Source organism: Pagrus pagrus (genome assembly GCF_965226575.1).
Source record: "Pagrus pagrus genome assembly, chromosome: 9".
Lineage (NCBI taxonomy): Eukaryota > Metazoa > Chordata > Actinopteri > Spariformes > Sparidae > Pagrus > Pagrus pagrus.
This window is the reverse complement of record NC_140193.1, coordinates 10583134-10608506: the sequence shown is the minus strand read 5'-3', so window position 1 is coordinate 10608506 and position 25373 is coordinate 10583134. Positions and strand designations below refer to the sequence as shown.

The 25373-nt window shown below is 39.2% G+C and overlaps 2 protein-coding genes across 4 annotated transcripts; both read right to left on the bottom strand.

Moving 5' to 3' along the window:
- Nucleotides 1–5910: 5910 nt before the first annotated feature.
- On the bottom strand, nt 5911–19625 carry gmppaa (GDP-mannose pyrophosphorylase Aa). 3 transcript variants are annotated; one of them, XM_084362369.1, is made up of 13 exons: nt 19538–19625; nt 14558–14655; nt 14116–14219; nt 13597–13789; nt 13239–13298; nt 13020–13150; nt 12852–12866; nt 9823–9957; nt 9381–9478; nt 9251–9297; nt 9006–9098; nt 7753–7921; nt 5911–6474 (listed from the first exon to the last, which is right to left on the bottom strand). In XM_084362369.1, exons 2-13 carry the CDS (start codon nt 14588–14590, stop codon nt 6374–6376), a joined length of 1179 nt encoding a protein of 392 aa, XP_084218495.1. In that variant the 5' UTR covers nt 14591–14655; nt 19538–19625; the 3' UTR covers nt 5911–6373. The 3 variants fall into 3 exon arrangements, with proteins under 3 accessions (XP_084218495.1, XP_084218493.1, XP_084218494.1); XM_084362367.1 differs by lacking the exon at nt 19538–19625 and adding an exon at nt 15799–15951; XM_084362368.1 differs by lacking the exons at nt 12852–12866; nt 19538–19625 and adding an exon at nt 15799–15951.
- Nucleotides 17438–25347, bottom strand: pnkd (PNKD metallo-beta-lactamase domain containing). The gene is made up of 9 exons (XM_084362370.1): nt 25183–25347; nt 24541–24656; nt 23494–23606; nt 23162–23220; nt 22737–22829; nt 22019–22182; nt 21358–21444; nt 21015–21130; nt 17438–19733 (listed from the first exon to the last, which is right to left on the bottom strand). The coding sequence occupies exons 1-9, from the start codon at nt 25338–25340 to the stop codon at nt 19560–19562; spliced, it is 1080 nt and encodes a 359-aa protein (XP_084218496.1). The 5' UTR covers nt 25341–25347; the 3' UTR covers nt 17438–19559.
- Nucleotides 25348–25373: the final 26 nt, after the last annotated feature.

Here is a 25373-nt window from a genome sequence, read left to right as displayed (position 1 = left end):
TCCACATTTAATGAATTGTCTTGGTTTCAGACATTGTTTGTGTTAAATCCTGTGCTAAGAGGTATTTGACCACAGAGAGAGCAGCTGAGTTTATGAAAGTTCAGTCTGCTGAGAAGTGGAACTAAGACTGTTTTCAACGTGGGGATTCTGACTTGGCTTAGCCCCCTCGCTATTAAACTTGCCAAAGCATACACAGTGAAAAGCACACAAACACAAACGGAGGTACAAAACATGAACGTTGGGTTTTAATCAAACTGTGCGGCCACTTCCTGACTTTATGTTTCAAGAGCTGTAAGTATTTTTTTTTTTTTTTAAAGAAGCTGGTATTTAGTGTTATGAAGGTATGAATCACAGCGATATTAGTCAGACTGTCAACATTTGAGAACAGATATGTGAGTGCTATATTTATCCTGTTAAACCTTGACTCAGTTTGCTCTGCAGTGACTGAAATGAGCAGATGTTGTTTAGATGTTGATGATGTTTTCATAAGATACATCATCCATATGAAACAATATGAGATAATGGCTTAACAAATTTAAACGTATTTAAGTGTTTTATTGTGTTGCTCCTTGTTAAAGGGGCAGTCTGGTATTTTTAAACATTATGTTTACATGTTTTGGTGTGTAGATGGTTCATACTTACCAAAAGTTTTGAAATTGGTGACCATCAAAGTTATGTCGACTAAAAGTGCTTATTATTTAATTACATTTTTTGAGTTTTATTTTTTTCAATTTGCACACACATAAGATTACATAAAATCAGGCAATCAAAAGATAGGAGATGTGTCAGGAGAGGTCGAGAAGCCATCAGGCCTAAACACAAACTAAAACACAACGCCGTCCCCAGCTGTTCACCCTGCTGCCATCTGGCAAAAGATTCATGTACCTGCCGCCGTACCACCAGACCACAGAGCAGCTTCTTTCCTCAGGCTGTGAGACCCTCAATTCATCCTAAACACTCTACCATTCAAAACATTTTTTTTTCTTGTGTTGCATAAATAGACCACAACTTGGATTTTTATTTTACAACCCTATGTTGTAGAATGACAAATGAAAAAATGAGCCTTGAACAACTCATTTATGATGTATTTATTGCTGTATATATTAAGGCCATTTGTGGGTTACCCCTCTAAAGTAACGCAGATCATACGACAGCTCAGAGATATAGAAAAGTTTGCACAAAAAAACCCAGGTTTGTTTGCGTCAGATCATTCAATTTGTGGAGGTTGTATTTTAAGGATGGTAAACAACATATTTCTGCACAGCGTTGACAGAATGTGCTGTCATGTTTTTGACGCCGTGCGACTTAAAAAATCCTCGGGGTTGAGACAGGTTTGATGTCTTGTTGGCGTTTCTGTTTCAGGGGGCATTACAGCACATTTATCAAAGTCAGAAGTCAAAAAGTCTGACTGTTCATTTCTAGAACACAGCACATCTGCTGAGCGAGGAACAAAAACGGCAGCCTTACACCTCTTCGGGGAACCGGGGAGCTGGCACGCTTTGATGTTTTAAAGCTCAGTTTAGCAAAACATTAGTATTCACTGGTGATGCATGACAGCCAAATGCTATTTTTCTTTACGGTATGAGTTTGAACAGTGTGAGATGTCAGCTTCTATTTGACAGTTCATTTGTCAGTCCTCAAGGCTTCTAGTAGGCATCATCCTTTCAGTGTGCTGACACGCAAGCCCTCCACCTGTCCTCTCAGGTGGAAACATCGCTGGACCTTCGCCCATAGTCAGCCTGGCCTGCACTGCCAGAACCACACATGTATACGCAAATACCTGCATACACGCACACACACAGTAGCTGGGAGGAACAATGACCACTGAAGCTGTATTTCTTTAATATGAGCAGACGTTTGCTTTGTCCTCTGATGTTTTTAACCTCTCAGTCGGTTTGCTTTTTCAAACCAAACTTTATGATCTGTTAAAAAAGAAGAAAAAAACCCCATCATTATCAACTAATGGTTCTGCATTCAAGCTACCATGGCAGGAAAAAACAAGTGTGCTTTTGATAGTGTCTCTACAACACCAGAAATCTTACACTTCTAAAAATCAATGCAGCAGCTGTAAACAGACTTTGAAGCGTAAAATCCGTGGAGTTCCCCTTTATTTGCAGATGTTAAACCAACTCGTGGTGTTTCATTGATGTTCCGGTTGATTTTTAGTGCTTTTGAAAACAATTTTGGAGCAGCATTTGTTTACTGTCGAGGACCGCCAAATTAATTCAACGCCCCATCACGAGCCAGAGTGAGACGAACAACTCAGCCTTAACAGGACGTTTTACCGTTTTCTGCAAGGAAATTAAGAATCTCAACCCAGGTTGACCCGTCCTGCAGGTCTGCTCATGACAATTTAATGTGTGAATCAAATTAAGAAGTGGTTATAACTGGAATCTCTGTGCATAATCTATCTAATCTATAATATCTCTATAAAGATAGTGTCCGAGAGCAAATACAACAATGACAGTGACAGTGTTTTGAAGCCTGAAATTCAGGTTGACTAGTAACTGCAATCTTTTCAGTTGCTGGAGCCAAAAATCCCCAAATACAAGTATGATGGAGCTGAGGTGCGGCGACTAGAGCCGCTGAATGCAGAAGCCTGAGAGACCTGCGTAAATAGGATTAAGGATAAGCATAACCTTGTCTAAGCAGTACAGTAGTATCTTAAATGTGGATGCTTGTACACAAGCACAAGACGGACCCACATGGCGATGGCCACAAAGCATCTGGAAGTGAGGCCTGACATGAGGATGTCAGCAGACAGCTGGTCAGTGGCTGCAAAAAGGATCTGGACTAGGAGACAAAGACTTCCGCTGACCTGGCCTGGCCTCTGACAGAAAAATCCATACAGTATGGAGAAACTTTCAAACACTTGAAAAGCATGAGCTGCAAAAATTGATTTTTTAAAAGAGCATATTTAGATGTTTGCTTTGAAACAGGTGTATGAATGCCCAGTTGATGGTAAATGATTCAATAAATGTCATCTTTTCAGTGCAAATTAGTTCCTTTTCAAAATGTCTGTGATATATCAAACATCAATCCAAATGTAAGTAATTTTTCCTTCCCATCACTTTTCCTATATGGATGATAATGATGAATGAATGTTCCTGCAGTGACCTGCTGTGTGTGCATGCTTTAACCTATCCCATACAGATGTGTATGTCTAAACCCTGACACGGCCAGCAGCTTTTGTTTACTAAATTTGCACTGATGTGAAAACCTTGGCTGGTGTTGTGCTCCTGTTTGCCCTTCTCGTTACCTGTACTGTCACATCTAATTTCCCTGATCAACTCATAACTCTGACATGTGTCCTCACCAGAGATTCCTGTTTGAAATGGAATGCATCCTGCCACTGGAGACTTTCCAAAGGCTAATAGAGACACCTTTTATTTTGTACTGTCTGCTCTGTGTTAAACACAACTCCTGGTACAACAAAGGCTTGTCCGATTATGGATGCTGTCGGTGTAAACGCTCGAAATGAGGAGCTAATATATCATGGGAATACGACATCTACGAAGTAATTCAGTCAACAAACACTTTTGTTGAAGCACTTTATACAAGTGTGTGTGCGTGTGTGTGTGTATGTGTGTGTGTAATTTTGTGGTCATGAGGATACTCTAGTGTCAAACAGACCAGAATGATTCATCATTTGTTTCCCTACTTTATTTCCACATGGGACAGCTTGAGTTCTCTCCAATTTCACCCCTGAGAGTACAAGTGCAAGTAACCCCAGTTTGTAAATCAGAGGAGGATGATTGAGTCTGTTTGTTGTACACGTATCAAAGGGGGAACTTCAATTTGCATTTGCTTTCGATTGTTTTGTTTTCAAATTTTATTGAACTGCAATGTCTCAGAGGCATTTTTGTCCAAGCTGTGTCTCAGTTTGACATGTTGTCAAGCAGAAATTGAGTTCTATAATGTGGTCCACTGAGGTTGGTTGGTTGGTTATATTCATTGGTTGGTTGGTTGGTATGTTGTTTTGGTGGTTGGTTGGTATGTTGGTTGGTTGGTTGGTTGGATGGTTAGGTGGTTGGTATGTTGGTTGGATGGTTGGTATGTTTGTTGGATGGTTGGATGGTTAGGTGGTTGGTATGTTGGTTGGGTGGTTGGTTGGTTGGTTGGATGGTTAGGTGGTTGGTATGTTGGTTGGGTGGTTGGTTGGTTGGTTGGATGGTTAGGTGGTTGGCATGTTGGTTGGTTGGTTGGTATGTTTGTTGGATGGTTGGATGGTTAGGTGGTTGGTATGTTGGTAAAAAAATCTGTTTTATTGATGGTGATTATGAAATATTAACCAAATTACAAATAGCACTGCCGATGCTGTTATTTTGTATTAATACTCAATACAAGAAGGTTTCCACATATACTTTTTTATATTCCATTGTCTGCCAAATAAATACAGTGAAGGCATCCCTTCACTGTATTTATTTATTTATAATAATATATAATTATTAATAATAATTAAATAATAATAATAAAATGACAATAAAATGTAATATATCATCGAAATTGTGTAAACACATGTTCTCATTGAATTACTTTTATCTTGTTTACACATATTTAGTGTTCACAGTAATGTTAAATTGATATTCAGGTATCAGGTATTTCAGCGAGTTGGCGCTGACAGCTGGTAACTCAGGGGGTTCAGAAAAGAGTGAAGAGAAGAAAGAAAAGCGGGAGCAGGGAGTTGGGGCATTAGATGACTGTGCTGTGTTGGAGCTCACAAAAAGTTATAAAAGAAAACCCAGAACATGTTTGGACTTATTCATTCACTCTCACACACCCACGTCACTTTCAAATGTTTCATAAATATATCCATGTATTTTTTAAGTTACAAATTATAATAATAATGACAAATAGTATCAGTGAGACCCTTAATGTCACCTTTCTAAAAGACACAAAGAAAAGACAAGCTTTCATAAAAACTAAAAGGAGGAGACTACTGTAGAATCTCTGCTTTGAAAAATCCATGTTGACTGAAAAAGATGAATACACACACTTTCTTGCAGTTGACACGTCTTCTGACTCACCAAGCTAAAATGCTCTTCGTGTAGACAGAAAGGGGAGGGATCTGAATCCAGCTTTCGTCAAGTGTCACCTTTGCTGTCCTTCTATTCTGTCCTCTATACTTTACACCACTTCCTGCTCTTCTTCTGCAAACATGCACAGAGCTAAACACCGACTGTGCTTCCCACTGAGAGGCAGAAGACCGAAAGGACACACTTCCAGCATGCGGTGTGTTCAGTAAATAATATTAGAATTTAGATTTACCCCCACTGTGAGCACAAAATACAAGTTTTGCTGGAAAACCTATTTGATCTAATGAATTTTAGGATTGCCTTTCATGTGAGGAGCAAGTGATGAACGTCCAATCAAGAGGGTAAAAACACTGTAATGAGGCAGTTTTCTTGAGCAGCTAGACACCTGGATCAACAATGAAAACCACAGGCGCCTACACGTGAAACCTCACCGTGAATTAAGATTTACATTAACTAGTTTTTTCCCCCTTTCATTGTAAAGTAGACGGTGAAGAGACTTGATTAAAATGCATTATGCTGCAGCGCCACTATCACAATTTACATCGCTCCTTAATAGACACTCTTTGCAATAATTGGAACAAAAATGCTGAAGTGATCATGAGTGCTCAAGGGCCTAATAAGCAAATGTTAATGTGCTGTATCCATAAATTGGAAAAGTTCCTCCAGTGATTGCGAATGCACTATTAAAGTATGTGCTTGTTGCCTAGTCTCCAGGCCCCCTGCTAACTTCACATTTTAAAAGGCAACATTACTTGATTGCGGTGTAAATCTCAAGCCCGCTGATTTATTTTGGTGGTAGTCAATTGTTGAGACCAACAAGGAAGATGCTAAAGAGTTTTAATCAGAGCTTCACACAAATAATCACCTCTAGAAATTAACCAGTCAGTAGCAAGAGAGTTTTATTTTCTTATATTTTTCTTCTCACGCCGAAGTAACAAGTCTTTGTTTGTCAAACATGCCCTTGAGAAACAGGTCGTCCATAAACTTTTTAAAAAAAAATCTTATTACATTCAACCAAATATATTACACTGCTGTCTGCACTAATTTTACAGTTCGGTAAAGTTAATAAAAAACCAATATAAACCCCTGGCATGACAGCACTTTCCAAGGTGAATCAACATGCGTGATTAGCCTCTCTCTAATGTTGCTGACACCCAATGATGCATAGAGGCTGGAGGACAAATATATAAAAATCTATCTTTCAAAACTATTTAATGAATGTCCCATATCTTCACTCTTGACATCTTATATACAGTAACTCAAAGGCATTGCCGGCAGGCGTCCAGCTGCATCCTTCAGCGGTGACAGTAAGTGGACAGAAGCGTGAGGAAGATTAACTAGAGAATAATTTGGTTTTTGAAGCCACGGTTGAGGTCTTTGTGCGGGAGGACAATCGAGTTGAGTATAATCACTTCAGAGGGGATGGTCACGTTACAACCTGAGGAGAAAAAGCGAAGCTGTGTTTACTCTGTGCAGTGGACTACGGTATACAAGACATAAAGCATTATATTTCTCACACTCCTGGCATGTAGAATGTGATGGCTTTTACATATCTGCTACAAGTAACAGCAATTTCTTGCATGGCTGAACGGGCTAAGAAGAGCATCGCTGAATACAACTCACAGAAAATCAAATAACAGGGATCGTATGGTATTGGATGCAGGGATGTTGGGAGTCAGTCACAGTTGGGGTGCTGAGGAGTCAGTCCATATAATGACATCCTTGTAAGTGGTGTGCGATGTTCATGTTTTGTGTTAACGTAAGTGACCAGGATAACTTATATCCAACATACTATAGGTCAAAGCAGCCACACAGAATACAGTCAACATAAGTCAGGAGCTTAGAAGCAGAGAATTTCCCCAGACTCCCTTATAAAATCACTCAATTTTGTGAGGTGTTGAATTAGGAGAAAGTTTATAAACTTTTTGAAACGCTGTCTATGATGAATTCTTAATCATTTGGCCATTCTTGTAAATTCAGCATACTTTACATGCTAAATTTAGTTTTCTTTGTGTCGGAACTGGGTGTACTGTTCTGACAGGTGATCTCTGAGAAGTGCAGTGCAGAAACTTTATTTAAAAAAAAAAAAAATTTCATGATTAATTGATTCATCAGCAGTCCAAAACTCAAACATTCTTCATTTATGATCATAAATGATGAAGAAAATCAGCAAATCCTCACATTTAAGAAGCTCAAACAAGCAAATGTTCGACATTTTAGCTAAAAAAATGACTGAAATGACTAAGCAATTATCAATTAGTTGTTTTTCTTTCTAGTGACTAATCGATTAATTGACTAACTGTTGCAGCTCTATAATGACATCTGTATAATTCAGTAAGGCTTCTAATAGATTTATTGAGACATGTTGGCGACTTATTATGAATACATGTTAAACCAAATGCATGTACTGTATTAATATATCAAATAACTCCACAAAAATTAAGGTTGCATGATATGGATTTTTTCAGCCGATACCGATAACTAATACTTACCTGCTTCCCACGGCCAATACTGATAAAATTACCTATAATTTCTCTCTTCAAGCAACCGATTTTGGAAATCTGAAGCCATACCCTCATTTACCCGCTAACTTTTCATTTCTGAGAACAAGTTCTAAATGAAAAATGCTGCTGAAGAGAAATATACGTATTTTGATGCTGAATATAATGAATATTTAACAATTCATCTGAAGAAAACAAGGTCAGAGCACACTCACCGAGAATCGTAATGGAGGGTGTGAGTTTTCCATCTCTGAAGAGGGTCTCGCTGTCGATCTTTGCGTAGGGATCGTTGGGGTTTGGGTCACTTGGGGTCCCCTCGACTCTCGCCCACTTGCCAATGGTGCTGTCCCATCCCACAACGCTGTTCAGAACACAGCAGTGATCCTACAGGAAGAAATGACATGACAATAGTCCATCAGATAACTGTACCGTCACTGAAAATCAAGGGGTATTCAGATCTGCTGTAGACTGTGAGATACTGCTCCTTAGATTACTTATAACTTCACTCTAAAAATGTGCCATGGACCTTCTTTAGAATTATAGCTCAACAAACAAATTGTCCTTGTCGGCAATATGCAATGAAAATCAATAAGTCACCCGCAGTCTCAATTCATTTTGGAGGCATCCAGTCATCACTGGAGACGTGGGATTAAATTATGTCAGCCTCCAAATCGTTAAAAATGACATCTTTGTGAGAGGCACAGGCAACTTTATTTCTGCTGCGACAGAGGAGCTTAAAGATAAATTCCAGAGACGCCTGTTGAAGAGTGGATAATGTTTATAATAAAATGTTAAGATGTCACCAGCGGTAAATGGGCAGATAAATTTCCCTTCAACTCACCGAGGGTTAGATCCAGTTTAATTCCGAACTTGATGGTTATACTGCTGCGAGTCAAGTCGATATTTGAAGCAAAAAAGGCTTCCTTAGACTTTCCTTAAAGTTCATGTCCCCCTCCAGTCAAAAATGTGTATTTCTTCGTGTTCCTACAGCCTGAATGTTTGTGCTTCACTGTGGAGAGTGATGTCTGTGCAGAGTTTGAGACTAGGAGGCTGTTTTCAAATTTGTTGCTGAAAGTGTACATTTTTCTCTGTGCTCATTAAAATCTGATTTTTAAGAGATGGGCCTCCGAGCATGATTTCACAAATGAGCCACTGATTGGAGGAGCCAATCCTGGTCCAGTACTCAGACAACACAAGTGTGATGCAGCAACTTCAGACATTTTGCAGTTAAATAACTGCACATTCATATATTCTGATTTTTTTAACAAGGGCGAAGGAATATGTGCCATTTTAAGGACATCAGTGTCGTAATTATACTTTTTTTCTTCAAAAAACATGTCACACAAACAGGAGAGAATTTTTTTTTTAGGTATGCCTTGATACATATGGTGGAGATCTTTAAGAGTTAGTTCACTTATGTATGTGGAAGTATTGCAAAAAGCCAGGAAACTGCTTCACAGGGGCTCACCTGTAGAGTTGCACCATGGAGGATGATGGACTCTCGAACTCTGACTCCAGCACCGATAGTCACTCCAGTGCCGATGGAGACGTTGGGACCCAACTGGATTGAGAAAGGAAAAACATACACGTGTTACTTTTCCCCTGTTAGCTTTATATACAGTATTTTACAAAAAGAATGTTCTGTTAATGGCACACGTGCATTTGTATGTATTTATGGGAAAGCACAAGAGGACAGATGGGAAAGATGCTTACCACAGCTGTGGGGTCAATGTTGGCTGTAGGGTGAATGTAGACGTTACCTACGGAAAAGAAATGAAGTGTGAATATATTCGTCTCCAATATGGGAAAGGAAACAAAGCCACAGAAGATAAATAAATCTCACCACTTATTTTTGGCCCTCCCTCTTTATTTGAGGCCAGTCTTTCAGGATGAGTTGTGTGGTACTGGTTGAGGTACAGACGACTGGCATAAATCGCAGACCTGGAAAAACAACAAAATACCAACAAAAGTATGAATATCAAGGATATAAATATCACACTCTTTCTTTTGGATTAGGGCAGCACTGTATGGTGTTGGTTGTTAAATTACAGCGTTTTAAATGTTCAAATGTAAATTTATGTTTGCTTAAAAACAATACAGGTAGCATCCCACATGGTGTTTTTATAGGTCCCGTAATGTAAAAAGTGATATTTCCTGTCTATAAGCACAACAACAGTGCAATGTCTCTCTTCTCTAACATTTTTACAGGCTACGGGGTTGTCCACGTTGCGAAGACAAATTTATGCCCTGTCTAATGTGACAGCATTTATGAAATGTGCACTCACCCTGCAGATTTAATCTGGCTCCAGAAGCTGAGGGTTTTATATACGTAGAGTTTTCCCTGTCCTGCCAGGGCAGTGAATATGTCCTGCTCCAGCCTGATGGCCTCTGCTCGGTGCCAGCCGTTGGTTGGCTCCTCTCTGCAAGAGACAGATCATCAGTTTATGGCACCGAGTTTACAAACCGGGGAGTCATTTATTAAAATACAATCTTGTGCGCACAGTTAGAGGAAAACCAAGGCGAAGTTGGGATATAAACAGAAAAACAGGCCATAAAATGAGAAAGGTATGACTGTCGGTGTTTTCCCCCCTCGTATTTTCTTGAAAAATTGAGACTTTAAAAATGAGGTTGATTTCCCAAAAGTCGTGGCCTTAAAGTGGATGCTTTATATTACAACTATAATATTAAGCCGATGATGAGACACTGCAGACAAGGTTGCTCCCTCTACAGCCATGAATACTGACAGGATCTGCGGGCTGGTATTAGAGCCGAGCCCAAACATACTCATTTTAAAGTCTTCGGTGACCAACTTCGCCGCTCTCCCCGACTACCTAATGAACAATTTAAATATGCAGAATGTGTTGTATTATTATTTTCTTATAGGAATTGGACCAGAAAACAAAAACAACACTTTAAGAATTGAGGATGAGTTCTTGTTGCCCCCTCTTTACCCCACAAATTACCAGTTATGTGCAGAAACAACCCAGTGGCACCATTCCCTCAAAAAAAGTCTTTCTCAAACCCGGAGAAAAACATGAATTTATTGCCCTAAAATCCGGCTTCTAAAACAAAATGAGAGCAGTTAGTTTAAATTCATCACTGATACTAACTTTGATGGTGTCAGTGCTGGGTTGAAACCAGCGCTGATTACCTAGTAGTGATCCAAAACTTAAGTAGAAGAGTCTATGTGTTCCATATTAATCAGGATCTCTGGCATGGTGTATTGTGAGAGCCCCGAGATGAAACGGAGTGTTAAATATTGATGAAAAGAATATTTTAAAGGATAGCACCCATAATCGAAGTTTTACCAAAAAGGAGGGGATGTGGTTAGAGGCAAAGTACTCCCCGAGAGATTTTGCGGTATAACTCTTCTCTTCTCTATCAAGTATCTGTGATGTGTTCAACAATTTTGCTGATTCGGTGCCCTGCTTGATTTAAGTGCTATCGATGTTCGCAGGTGAAATATGCACAGCATGGTTTGACCTTTTGATATATTTCCAGTGTCCTTGGGGTGCCGAATGTTAGCTCTAATGCACCAAAGTGAACATCTAAAAACAAACAAAGTGGGGAAAAAAGGGTCCAGTCTCCAGAAATGTAAAAGGAAAATATCCGAATATTGATCCCATGTGTTACTGAAGGCTTCTGTGAGTGACCAGAGTGCAGACAGGAAGCTGTTTCGAATGTTCATAGGAAAAAGCACAGCTGGGGGTGTAGCAACTAACAAACGGAGCAAGAACTCATACGATCCTAGGCCGTTACATAAGCGTCTCTGTAAACTGAGACTGTAACACAACGTTCCACCAACTGCGATCTATCTAATTAGTGTTGGCTAACGAAGCTAAAGAAGAAACAGGGACAACATAAAAGTAAATCAAAATATAGGAAGTTAGTGAAGTTCTGCTTGCTCTTCATAAGGTGAAGAGATCATTACGAAACTCTGGATGCAGTGGTGCACTCGGGAAAGCAAGCTATAATAGGACAAACATTAAACCTAAGACTAGACAATGTCTGTATATGTTTTTCTTTTTTGTGAATTTTGTCTTTGCTCTAGGACTTAAAACAAAACAGTTTGATATTTTGGGAAATTCCTTTTTGGCAAAGAGAGATGATTGATGCCACTCTCAAGTTACAGCAAGCTGGCAGTTAGCTTAACTTAGCACAATGACTGGAAACAGGTGGAAACAGCTAGCAGCAGCTAGCACTGCCAAAGGTGATAAGATTCACCTACCAGCAGCTGTAAAATTCACTATTCAGCATTTATTTTATGAAACCGTACAAGAGCTCAAGTGTAAAAGTGACAACAGGCCATGTGCCGGACTGTTTCTTGGCTCTGAGCAGTTATCAGACAACCAAGAAATAGTCTGACAAATAATACTCTGTAGAATTGGCATTTTTACACTTTGGTTTTTATACAGATAAAGTGTTAATTAATGAGGTTTAGAAATCCTGCTAGATGGATTTTGTTTCCTTTGGACCGAGGCAGGCAGCCACTTCCCCCTGTTTACAGTCTTTGTGCTAAGCTAGGCTAAACTAATAGATCTGCCTGAATTAGGGCTGTGAAATGTATCGATATTATATCCTTATCGTGATATGAGGCTATAAAGCATCTTAGATTTTTTAAATCGTTATATTTTGATAAGGTGTTATTGTTGCTTTTCCTGGTTTTAAAAGCTGCATTACAGTAAAATGAACTGAACTTACCTACTTGTTCTAATAGTTGCGTTTACTCACTTGGTCGTTATATCTACATTACAGATGATTATTTATCAAAGATCAGATTGTGTTAAAATGTTGTCAAAGTACCAACAGTCATCCCTACAGTTTTGTCACAATATTGAGGTATTTGGTCAAAGATTTTGTGATATTTGATTTTGTCGCCAATTCCCAGCATTTATGAATTGTGTTTTTCATAATATACAGATATAAACTGTCTATCCCAAATATAGCTCCAAAATATTGGGATATTATTCTAAGGCCATACCGTCGAGCCCTAACGAGAGTGGCATCAAACGTCCCGACAGAAAGTGAATTAGCGTATTTCCTAAAGCGTTGAACTTTTCCTTTCATTTCTGGCAGGCAAATAGATCGCCAATAGGTCCTGTTTCAAGGACAACATTTGGTAAGAACACAATAATCACTAAAATAAGATAAAATAAAGCTGCTTGCAAATTAGGAGGCGCATATTTTGGCAAAAAAGGACACAGGCAACATTCACAAAACACCCTCAGCCTTCACACTGGTTTTCTTTCTACAGCTCACACCATACAGGAAGTGCTCTATAACTACACCGTGCAGCCCTCAAAGACAAACTTACCCATCGTATGGATATCTGACGATTGTGTGTGGAAACAGAAATGATGGCAGGGAGGATAAGGGAAGGGATAAAAAAAGACAAATGAAGAGAACCAAAGAAACGGAATAAATGGTATTCACATACGTTCCCACACACAGAGCCCCCGGGGGAGAGAGAGCTTCAACTCACAACAACATGTCCTGCTGATTCTTCTGGAAGACGCTGCCGATGTGCTGGAAGATTTCTGGGTTAAAGAGGTATATACCGCAGTTTATGATGTCACTCACAAACGTGCTCGGCTTTTCCACGTAGTGCAAGACCTGAGTGAAAAAGAGGAGTGGTCATGACTTCAAGGTGAAATAGCGATGAGGGACTATTTAGGAATATAAAACAGGAAGGGTCACATACCTCATTTGTTTCCTCGTTTTCAACAATGCAGCCGTAATTCAGGGACTGCGTTCTGTTTGCCTAATAACATAAAAAAGGCAATTTAGGATAAATGAAATTTTTACATAGGCCTGTCATGATCACTTCTTTTGTTTAAAGATATATTGTAACAGAAATAATATCGTACAATAAGTCCATAAAGTAATTATCTGGACAGGCCTGATCAAGATCAAGATCAAGATCCTCCATTGTGTTCAACATGCCAAAAGCTAAACACAATAAAACACGATAAACGCTTTTGAGCTTTACTTCAAAAGATGCTTTGCTCCATTTTTCAAGTTCTATTAGACAGCAACAACTCTAAATAATTCAATCTCACCGTTGTCCCAAGGATGACAAAGCTGTTTGGCTCTCCGTGTTCCTTCTGGAAGCTGAGCATCTCTGTGAGAGGAAACGCTGCGCAGACATCAGCATTCAGAACAAAGAAAGCCTCTGGACTGCCGGAGACAATCTGATCTCGGAAGTGATAGATGCCCCCTCCCGTGCCCAGGGCTGAATACTCCTGCAGATACCTGCGGTGCAGAGTCAAGATCAACAAGAAGAACAGCGTACCCACAGTTATGCAGCAGTGGCAGTGCACCAGCAGGAAAGGTACCATCACTACTGCAGAGAACATTGACTTCTTAAGAAATGTCTTCAGAGCAGTACAGAACATTTTGTACACCTGGTGCATCTGATTAACTGACTGATGTGTTTAATAAAGAAAATAAATAAGTTCTTGTACTGTAGAAATATATTTATTTAAATATACTCATCCATATTTGCAGTACATACAAGAAATGTACACGTCGTTGTTTAGTCTGCAAGTAACTAGATATGTTTGTACTCTGTTCTTTACCTGATGGAAATTTTGAACTCCTGCTGAGCATTACACATGAATCTGGTCAGCTCTTCGTTGGGCTGATAAAAGCCGATCAGCAAAATCTCCTTCATATTCGGCACCTTGTAACACAAAAGACGTTAATTGTTGGGCTGAATTCATTAAAGGCTATTCTGTGCAACACAAGGCAGAGGGAAAGAAATTATTAATGCCAACCAGCAACTGGAACAACCTGTTCAGCTTGTACAGAAAAACTTCTAACACCAAACTGAAATTAAATTGGACACTAATAACACCCACAATTAGTACATATAAAGACTTTTTACAGAAAAATACAATCTCTAAGTTGAATCTATAATACATTTCTGGTGATATATTCAAACAATATACTTAAGCGTTCCTCTTATATAGCACACTATATTTGCTATTTGCTTTTGCCATGTATTGCAGTGACCCTCACCTTGGCACATGCTTCAATGTGATGCTGCAGCATGGCCACACCAGCAACTGGAAACAAGGGTTTGGGGACTTCAAATGACAGCGGCCTGAACCTCGTGCCTGCAAAACAATTGACTGATTACTTACAACACAGATTCAAATGCAGATCACTTTTTCCTCATGTTTACAGTGCACATCAAAACTATATGAAAGAAAAAAACTCTATATGTGATGTGTGTCCTGTCCCCGCAATTTTGTATTTTAAATTTAAACCTTTAATACAGCACCTTTAATTGCCACTGTGTTTGAAATGTGCTATATAAATAAAGATAAGATAAGATGAAATAACATATACTCAGATTTATTAATCCTGAAGGAAATTATTTGACTAGAGAATACTTATAATAACATGAGAAGAAAATACAAAACACAGTACACTAAAAATAGAGAAAGAAGTGTAAAAGGAAAACATCAGTGCCGAATAGAATAACAATAAAAATAGAAACAAAATAAGGTGCATTTGGTAAAATAAGGAAACTACAATAGAAAACTAAAATACTTTTATTGCATATCCATGAAAATGCATATATGCACCCATATCCCAATATCCCTAACTTATTTTCAGTAGTGTAGAAAAGGTAGCATGTGCTATGATACTGAGAAGTAAGCTGCCTTCCCTTCCTTTGCCTTTATGGATAAGCAGGCAAGTGTTCAGCAAAGCATTAAGGGGTCTGGTGGTAAACTAAGCACGCAAGTAATCACCAGGCAGCAGATAATCCCTGTCAAATCTCCATTTGGATTTACTATTCTCAATGTTTTTGAACTGCACGGTGGAATGAATTAATGCCGAACTGAAGAGTGAGTCCAAATGCCACGAGTAAACGTATTAAATAACTAACTCCTACAGTAAGTGAGCAGTAATCCCAAAACAACTCATTTTTCAAGTGGAGTTCGTTCACTCGGTCCGAGAAATAATTGGTCTGACAGGTACTTGATTAAGCCAAGGTAGGGAGAGCTGTTAACGATATCTGCACTGACAGTGGTGTTAGCGACATGTTTTCATTCAGTGTTTAAGTCATTAAAACTATCAGGCTATGAAGTTAATGTTCTTGTTTGTCCTTTGTTTACTAGCGGTCGTTGACATTATGCCACGTCAGTGATATAAACAAGCCCAGCAGGTTTTGTTAGCGTTAGCAACCTAGCTTCGCTTTAACGGACCGCAGCCGACATTAAAAACACGACAAAGGTTAAACGTATTCTCACCTTTCTGGGGGCCGCCGATTAAAATAACCGCCTTCAACATCTTTAGATCGGAGAGCTGTGATTTGAGTCCTGTCAGAGAGCTACCTGCACCTGTCAGCTGTTTACCGAACACTTCCGCATCCACTTCCTGCTTGTGACGTCATGCGATCAGAATCAAAACACGGAGCGGAGCGCAGCTCAGAGTGGAGGAGATTATAAAGACCTGGCAAACCTCTATGACATGTTTTTTTGGCTCATGGGAGACAATTAGGGCAACGCAGTTGTTACAAGAACTCTCATTAGGTGTTATTTAATTGATTTACATCTGTATTTAATGATCAGGCGACTTTAACAAGAAAACACCATGCACCTCACTGCCACCATCGCTGCTGCACCTCCAATCAATCAGTACACTTGGATCACTTTGATTGCTTTATTTTACACTTATTTTGCCGTATTTTACACTTATTATCTTTGCACAACAACAATACACCCGTTGTGCCTTTACATTCTGTAATTATATATGTGCCTCATGTCCATACATGTATAGATAGTACATACACATGCACCTTATCCCTGCTGTCCTTTTTTTAAATTCTGCATACTCTATTTTTGGTTTTCTTTATTTGTTAGTGTATTATTGTTGTTGTTGTTGTTGTTGTTGTTGTATACATTTTATTCACACGTACACACACATCTAATCTATCTAAGCCTGCTAGCTCCGCAACCTGACCCCGGATAAGCGGGAGATAATGGATGGATGGATGGATAGATGGATAGATGGATGGATGGATGGATGGATGGGCATTTTATTCACTGATTACTATTTTACATTTCTGTAGTTTCTGTGAATTTTGTCTTCAAGCAAAATAATTATCATAATCAATTTTTAGCATTGTTATTATGCCTTTTTAATACACAAAAACAATGCATTGTGCACTGAATGTAATACTTTTATTTTCAATCTTCAAGTGATAAACTTTATTTCATTATTATTTGATTTAAAAATATGCATCCGTAGGCCTAAGGGGTAGACATTTTCACTTGGTGGGAAGAGCACAGGTGTCTGACCCAAAGCAGCGTAATGTAACTCAGCCGTTCCATAATTAAACTTATAACTTACAGCTGTGCTTTTGCTAATGTGACGTGCACAAAATGTCTTGGGTGGGAAAGGCCCGAATGTTTTTACAGTAATAAAATAAAATGGGAAAAATGATACCCAGGGACTGGAGGACAGCAAAGTGTACTTAGATTGAGTTTCTGGTCGTTAAAAAAAGGGTTATCTATTTGGAGGAATTGATAGCCTGTGAGTTAGCCTTTGAGCTAATGTTAGAATGCTTCTGACTTTATGAAGTGCATCAAAGGTTATTTCGTATATCAAGTAAATTACTGACTCTACTTCTACTAGTGTTCCTGTGATTTATAGAAGAGACCCACAATGTAGCGTCCCCATCCTATAATTTGTAATCCTTGGCCTTTTTGTTGCACCGTTTTGTCGACAGAAAGTTCGGCTCACCTTTTTCTTTCATAGTGAATCTTCTATATGTGCATAAAGTAGGTTATGCTCTTATTTGAGCTGAGGGAAGTTAAAGCAGTGGGAAAAATAACTCAGCTGTCAGTTCTGAACGCTCGTAAAGACAACAAATAACACATACACAGCTCTAATGAAGCAGTTTACTTTCATATTTCCTCATTAAAACGTAACCTGAAGTAAAACAGTCTCCCATGTGGAGGTATTCATAACTCAAACATATGCAAATGAGACGCAAATCTGCATCAAACAAACAGAATAACATTTTAGTCAACAATCACCAGGGGACAAGGTGCTTTGGTACGAGCCCCTCTGTAGGAGCTACGGAGGAATCTGAGGAGCGCTCATATCTCCTCAAAGTTTAAAGGTTTCGTTCTTTGCATCCTCGCCCATCTCCACCACAGAGGCTGCGTTACGCATCCTTTATCAAAACACATACCCAAAGAAAACAACTAAAATATTCAAATGTGCATGGGAAGAAGACAGTTTATTATACTGAAATCATTCTCATCCATTGTACTGTCACAGTATAACAAATCCTCCAATATATTAAAAATATGCACAATTTTGCTTTCCATAGATTTCAAATTGGCTATAAAAACATTGCCTCTGAAAATTTTAAGCGAGAGCCAGTCAAGGTCACACTGCATTTTCATATTAGAAAGAAATTAAAATTTACGTCCATCATCATAAATTCATCTTAAATATCACACATTTCAAACAAAAGTCAGAACTCGTAGTGTATGGCTACAGTTTACTTGATTCAACAGCACTCTGCACATTTTATTATCTTCATTATAACTGTTGGCAGTTATGAGTAATTCTACAGGCTAAAACATAAGAAAACGTCCCTTCAACAGCCATTCAGTCATGTTTCATACATTACAATGCAATAAATCCTTCACACATGCTGCTGTTCACAAAGTGCAACACAATACAATGCTTAACATGGACAATAAGCTCGGCAAAAATAATTTGCTGAGAGGCACAAAGAAGGGCTGTCGGACTCAAATAAATTCTTGTTGCTTCATGAGTGAATTTTCTAATAAAGCTTCTTCGTAAAATAACTAGGGCTGCATGATTTGGTCCAAAAAAAAATAAATAATAGCGATTATTTTGACAAATATTACGGTGGCGATATGATACATGATTAGTTGGAATGATCATTTTTTGCATCATAATTTTCATTTTCACAAAAATAAAAATCATGATGTAACATTAGTTGGGATCTGTAGAAAACAAACATGTTTTCGTGCATCTGGAGATTTGAAGGCCAGGGCATCTCTGCAGCACTACAGTACTTCATTATGAAGCCGTGTTGTCATACATCTTTCCTTTATCAAAAAAAAAAAAAATGCAGCTTTTTGTGATTCGGATATTGCACTTAGCCATATTGCGATTTCAACTATATTTAGATTCATTGTGCAGCCCTAGAAAAAACAAAAACAGGCTAGTAGCCCGGTCACATTGGTCTCTTTATAACAGAATTACAACAAAATTGGCTCCAAGATTCAGCAAAAATTCACATGGAAGTCTCGTATAAACTCCTTTTTTTCCCCAAACATTGTGCTGTATTTAAAGCAGAGTACCTACAGCAAATAATGTTTGTGATTTGTTAAATTAACTGTACCCTTATTGCTGAAAATAACAAAATCAAACATTATTATCAAATACTCAAGTCAAAAATCACATCTTCCATAGAGAAGTTAATTACTCTTCAGCAGCACTGTAAAAGTGGAACCAGCATACCAAATACAGCCAGTACCATAGGCTATCAAAACAATGTGTTGCCTGAAAATCAAACCAGGCTGTGCAGTTAAAACACAGTACCTAACATGCTAAATTATCCATGTAGTGTGCAAACCTTTACCACCCTGTTTCACACACGACAGTCCGAAATCTGGTTGTACCTACCTACAGTATAAAAACAGAATGCTACTCATGCAAACCTATGTTATTGTTTAAGTCTCTTTGTTAGAGAGGAAAAAAATGAGCATGGTCCTGTCTATAAACACAAAATTAGAATAACATATGTGTGTGGAGAGGTAATAGGCTTATCAATTAGCATCATGTAATAATGACAATGTGACCATGTTTCTAGTGGTAGATAAAAGGTCAAAAATTACTTAATGCCCCTCTAAACTGACAAAACTGGTCTCTGTGAAAATATTTTGCCGTTAATACAGTACCACTGCTGCAGATCACTGCTTCTGAACCACTGTTCATTACCTAACTTCTCTTGTTCTCAGGACTATCTCCTGTTGTAGAGGTCTTTGCGTTTTCGCAGCTCCTCCAGTACCCGGGCCCTGAATTGGGTCCAGTCTTCATCCTGGAACTGCTGGAGGCCCAGGGCCAGATGGAGCTCTGGAGAGTTGCTGCGCAGGAAAGGATTGTACTGCTTCTCGTCCCCGATAGTGGAGGGACTCTGCAAAGGAAAAGGCATTTCAAAAAGCAGCCCTCCTCAAAATTGATGTGCAAGAGTCTCTCTCTAGCGGCCACAGTGACTCATATGGCATTCTTTCATTTGCTGAACAGAGTCGTGGGTACAAGAGATTCCCTGCAAACTTAAACCAGCACAGCTTTGCACTTCTGCACCTCTGACCCCAATCAAACTGTTGCAAAACATCTAATCAACAACACCTTTTAGCTTTCCATTTTATGCATTTAATTGGACATTATCCACAAATTGCAAATCATTTCAAATCCAGATGACAAACCCTGGATTACAGACGTGAAAAGCAGCTAAAACAATGCATTTAAGAGTTAGAAGGAATTTCAGCTCTCTGATCGACCCACGAAGCAAATTCAAATGTAGCTAATGGATATCTAGCAATGGTAGAACTGTCAAAAAGCCAAGGCTGAGGTAGTATCACAGCAGGCCAGATGAACCACTATAGTTGAATATAACTGAAGAGGTCTCTAGCTTCTAGCATGCTTGACAGCAGACACATGTCGCTGAAGGGAAAGCACATGTGTAAATAATAAAATGAATGATGGCTGACTTCCATTCAGCTGCTTCTGTTTCTGGGTCCTGGTACTGAACATGCTGAATCACTCTCATGGCTTACCGAGGCGATTGAATAGAACAGAGCCACTAATGTTATTATCAACATATGTGCTTTTTCGTTCTAAAAGTCAAACTGTCTGTTATACAAAAGGCCTATCACCAAGCAGTCCAGTCAAAGTGCATAGTTGTGCCATCAAATATCAGCAAGTAAAGCTAAAGTCTAGAAATACAACGACTCAGTAATATCTGGAAAGACGTGATTTTTAAGTCACATGTTTAGGATTTAAAAATGTTTAAAAAAGACACCGACTCTGAAATCAGCTTAAAAGTTCATCCCAAAATGAAATGTTCATGTTCACGTATCAGCCGTATGCAGACAAAATAATGCAGTTGATCATTTAATGAGTTTTGGGCAGGAAAGTGCAGAAGTGCTGTACAGATGGCAGATAAAAACTCATCTAAATTCTGGATAGCCACTTCTCTCAACAGTGAACCTTTGCTCCTCTACAAACTGTTTTAGAGATGTGACTCGACTCGAGCCTGGAAGTGAGGATGTGAGAGGAGAGCGAGCGCTCGGGCAGTGGCGACACGTACACTGTAGGAGGGTGATAAGCCCTTCTTCCCAGGTGCTGGACGACATGAATCCTTTTTGGGATGGCGTGCTACAGAGGCATAACAATGGGGATGTATCATTCTCACCGTGCACAGCTTCTGGCCTCGCTGCTGCAGCACCCACTGATATTTGTTTTCCCTGGCAGCGTTGCGTGGCTCAACCTCAGCAGCAAACAGCAGGTTGTCCTCTGCATACTCATGACCTGAGGGATAGCCAGTAGACACGAAATTAAAAATCGGACCCACACACACATCAACACACTATATAGCTTACACTCTATAGAAGTCCCCATACAACACTTTATAAAAGTTTGTAAAAAAGATTAAAAAGTGCATTTGTGCAGCAGTATGTGTGTCAAAGTGCAGACATGAAACCACATCACACAAACACTGACCTACTCGTCTCTGACAACTAAGAAGATTTTCTTACCGGGCCATAACAGAGTATCATCACTTAAGGAGGCGACTGTGTCCAGAGATGACAGCATTGTTGTGGAGTTGCCTTCAAACATCCTCCCTGAAAACAGCAAGAACCAGTTTTACTCAACTCATATAATTCTTAGTTCAAAATAGGGTATCAAGTTTTAGAAGTTGTTGAATCTGCATTTAGAGGGCCAGACTTCACACTTTCAAAGTCCCCATGAAGTCAAAATCGCTGTTTAACTGTTTTTTTAAATCACATATGTCTTACTCCATATGTCACTTAAACGGCAGTATCAAGTCCAACGGTGGCAAAAAGGTATTTTAAAATGGGATTTTTGCATTTGTTATTCATTAAAAAATGTTGATGACTCATCCTGCACTCCGGTGTATATTAATTATTTGTTTGCTGTATAAAAAGAGCGGCGCCAGAGAAGTGTGTTGCTAGGGACCGGACCTGACGGATTACTGTACCAAAACACAAAACACACAACAGAGAAAGGATTTTCTTCATTAAAACTTTCAATCCAGCAAATTCACTATCTCCAAATGAAGCTGAAATCTCTGTTGTTCAGTATTTTGTGTGTTTTTCATAAAAGCAAATTTTGCTTTCATACCGAACCTTAATTTTACGTGATCATTTCCCTGGATCCCACTCTCTTATAACTCACCACATCCTGAGAGGAACACCAGGTCACCAGAGAAGAGGCTGGAGGGGGTGCCGACCGCCCGGCCATCCAGGAGGTAGATCATGTGGCCCACTGTGTGTCCGGGTGTGAAGAGGGCCTTAAAGTGCATTCGGCCGACCGTTACGGAGTCCTTGTGGGAAAGAGGGCTGGGTACACAGAAAAGAAAAGAAAGTACTATTAGGAGAATGTAAGATTTAAGGTTTTTGATGCGTGTGTGATGTGTTACAGAATCAAAACAAAGGAAACTTGAAAATTTGTAGCCAATGTAGCAGCTCTGATGTAACTGTCCTACCAAAAAAGTAAATCCAGAACAGCCAGTTAATAAGGGGAGAGGGACATTCACAAGTGCTAAACTTAGAGCAAAGTGATTTATTCTAAACAAAACTGATATATGTACAGTATCTCTAAAATATAAAACACACCTTTTTTAAAAAAATCAAGTTTAATATTAAAATGTACCTGCTGACCTAAAGAAAACAACAAGTTTTCTTCATTTTGGAAAACACAATCCAGTCCTGCGGATGACCTCGATTCTTGGGCCACAAGCCCTCCAGTCATAACGGAACAGTTATACATACCATGATAATTTAGTGTGAAGTCAGCTGCTACAAGTGCTGACAGAGGGATCAACACAGAACTCAATACAGTCGGACTGACTCTGTGGGAAGCAGTGTGCTATACTGTACAAGCCAGGACTTACTGTGTGAGGCCAGGAATGTTATCAGCTGCATTTCCATAAACTCTGCATGAGCTGTGAAGCCTTTTCAACCCTTTGTTACCCCCACTGTGATCCCTGTAAATGGAACAGAAAGCAGAGGCTGGTCAGTATTGTGGACACGTTAGAAAACTGCGTATTTGTTTTGGCCTTCAACCTACACTAAGCATTTTTAATTACATATTCCCTTTTCAAATTTAAGCCTGGATGGTGAACTTTTAAAATATGAGAGCATGACTAACCTGCAAATGTCATTTTAAGTGTGGATGTTTCCTTTAGATTAGATATTTAGATCATGTTATTTTTCACACTTGTATAATTAGCCCCATCTCCTTTTGTTTTTATACATAAAATCTGAAAAAACAACCACGCATTGAAACAATATGAATATATGAAACTACATCACTCACCAATGCTTGTGTGTACAAAGGATTGCCTCTAACGCCACTCCCTCTTCCTCAAGGACTGCCTGAAATATCACAAGTGCTGTTAAAACACTCAATCACCATTTAAAAACAACACTTCAGCAGCATTTTATTCAACAGCCCATTGAGCTGCATTAGTCATTTTACTTGCGTGCTTGTAATGAATGCTGCCGAGAATGCATTTACAAAACAAGCTCATTCACTACAATCACAGCTATTGAAAATCAATAGCTTAAGATGTAGTGAACAGAACAAAAAAAGGCCTTTCAGTGATTTCTGGATATCATACACACACAACTGACAGAAGAGGCATTTACCTGAACTGTTTGCGGGTCTGCAGGGTCTACAACAACTGCAACACTGGAGGCTGTGTCTATTACAAGATAGCTGTAGTTGTCAGACAGTACCGAGATGGGAATTATTTTGATACCTGTGGGCAGAGAAAGAGTCATGAATAAGTAACTGAATTTTAAACCTTTTCATTTAGAATGGTAGAAGAAGACATGTAGTATTAAGATATACAAATAATAATGATGTTTACAGACCCAAGGTGTCGAACAAAGTGGTATAAAATGAGCTTTCTTCCAGCAGCTCACTCAGATGAGGGAGTTGTAACATTTGCAAAGATTCATTAGAAGAATTATTTAGTCTTTCTTTCTGCAACTCTTTGTAGTGGGGTTTGGTATATATATTATACACATATACTGAATGATTGTAAACTCAGATCCAATATAGACAACATCAAGCGTATTAAGACAAGGGTTGCAGGATCCGATAAAATTTTTCTTCACACACTCTCAGTAAGGATTACATTTTTTCCCTAATGCAGGTGGTGTCGAATCTCTTTTTCCCCGAGGGCAGAATGAGTTGGTGTTTGCTTTCAATCCAATAATATCAGTCTAAGTGCAAGAAGGAAATCTGGTTAGCACAAGATCAGACCCTTTGAAAGACTGCTGTCAGTGGATTAGGATCAACAGATCTTCCCAGGTTGTCTGATAGCAACCAAGAAGCGATCTTTATTTACTATTATGGCTGTAAATTTTTTTCTTAAATTGTATTTTCTTTTTAAGGTCTTGATTAATGGAGCAAGGGGTACTTTTATCATGTTTGTCTATTGTCAGTGTTGAGATGGATGTCTTGTCTTCAAATGCAAACCACCGACGGGTACAACTACAGTAACCTGAACCTGAGGTCTTAAAATTATAGCATTTGCACATCCTGCAGCACATGCAACACCATGCATTGTTCAGCCCAACCAATGGGGCCTTCTTGTTTTTGTGGATGGCACTCAGTACTCCCCACAATAACCAAATTACATATTGCACCACTGTTTGAAGACAGTCAACTGTAAAAGCCAGACGTACCATTGATCTCCATGGGCTGAGCTGTGGAATGTCCAGCAGGATAATGTTCCCGGGCTTTCCTCATTTGCCTCTTGTAGTACATGTAGCCAAGCCTGGTCCTTGTGTACAGTGTGTACCTAAAAGACAGTTCACAAGGCTAGGACACACTGGTCTGATAGTGCTGACCCCACATTGTAGTCACCATCTTTCAAAAAGACAGGCGGGTCACGCCTACTCAAGTGAAATACGGCAACAATACTTAATGGGAACATTAGTTAAAATACCGCGGAAAAGCAGGTCGTGTGGAGCCATTTTTAGATGCTCCACCATGCAGAACTAATTATCAAACCCTTTCAACATCTACAATTAGTTGGTTTGCGTGTCACAACAACGTCTCCTAAAATAAACAAATAAGCTAGAATGTGTAGTTTGCTGTACGCCGAATAGAAGAGTGGCTTTTATAAGTTCGGGAAATGTTCATGACTACAGTTTCAGGGGAGGTACGTTTGGGGACTAACAAAACAACAACAATTTATAACATATTTGAATGCAGTTTGGTGAGGACAGCCGCACTGGCTAGCTGTTGCTAAGCTACGCTAACGAGAATCACCGCGTTGACAACATCGTCTTGTTTTTAATCACGGAAGGCCATTTTGTACTCACGCGATTCGGAACAGCGGCTTCTCCGTGCGGGCCATTATTTTACTGAAAAATCTGCCCCAAAACACTTGTCCTGTCCGTCTGTAGCGAACACATAAATACAAGAAAGACAAGAAGGATGCGGTGGCAACAAGCGTTAACATCAAGTCAGGAAGCGCCATAGCCCCTCTGAACGGAACGTGATGACGTGTTAC

Excerpts from the sequence above, each read along its gene's own strand:
- gmppaa (XM_084362367.1), bottom strand. The coding sequence starts at position 15,838 with ATGTTGAAGGCGGTTATTTTAATCGGCGGCCCCCAGAAAG. Across the intron at positions 13,790-14,115 it reads GAGTTCAAAATTTCCATCAG|GTATCTGCAGGAGTATTCAG; the intron begins GTAAAGAACAGA and ends TCTGCACCGCAG. Across the intron at positions 9,099-9,250 it reads ACATTGACCCCACAGCTGTG|TTGGGTCCCAACGTCTCCAT; the intron begins GTAAGCATCTTT and ends TTCTCAATCCAG.
- pnkd (XM_084362370.1), bottom strand. The coding sequence starts at position 25,340 with ATGGCGCTTCCTGACTTGATGTTAACGCTTGTTGCCACCGCATCCTTC. Across the intron at positions 21,131-21,357 it reads TGATACTCTGTTATGGCCCG|GTCATGAGTATGCAGAGGAC; the intron begins GTAAGAAAATCT and ends GCTATCCCTCAG. Across the intron at positions 19,734-21,014 it reads GAGGCCAGAAGCTGTGCACG|AGTCCCTCCACTATCGGGGA; the intron begins GTGAGAATGATA and ends TTTCCTTTGCAG.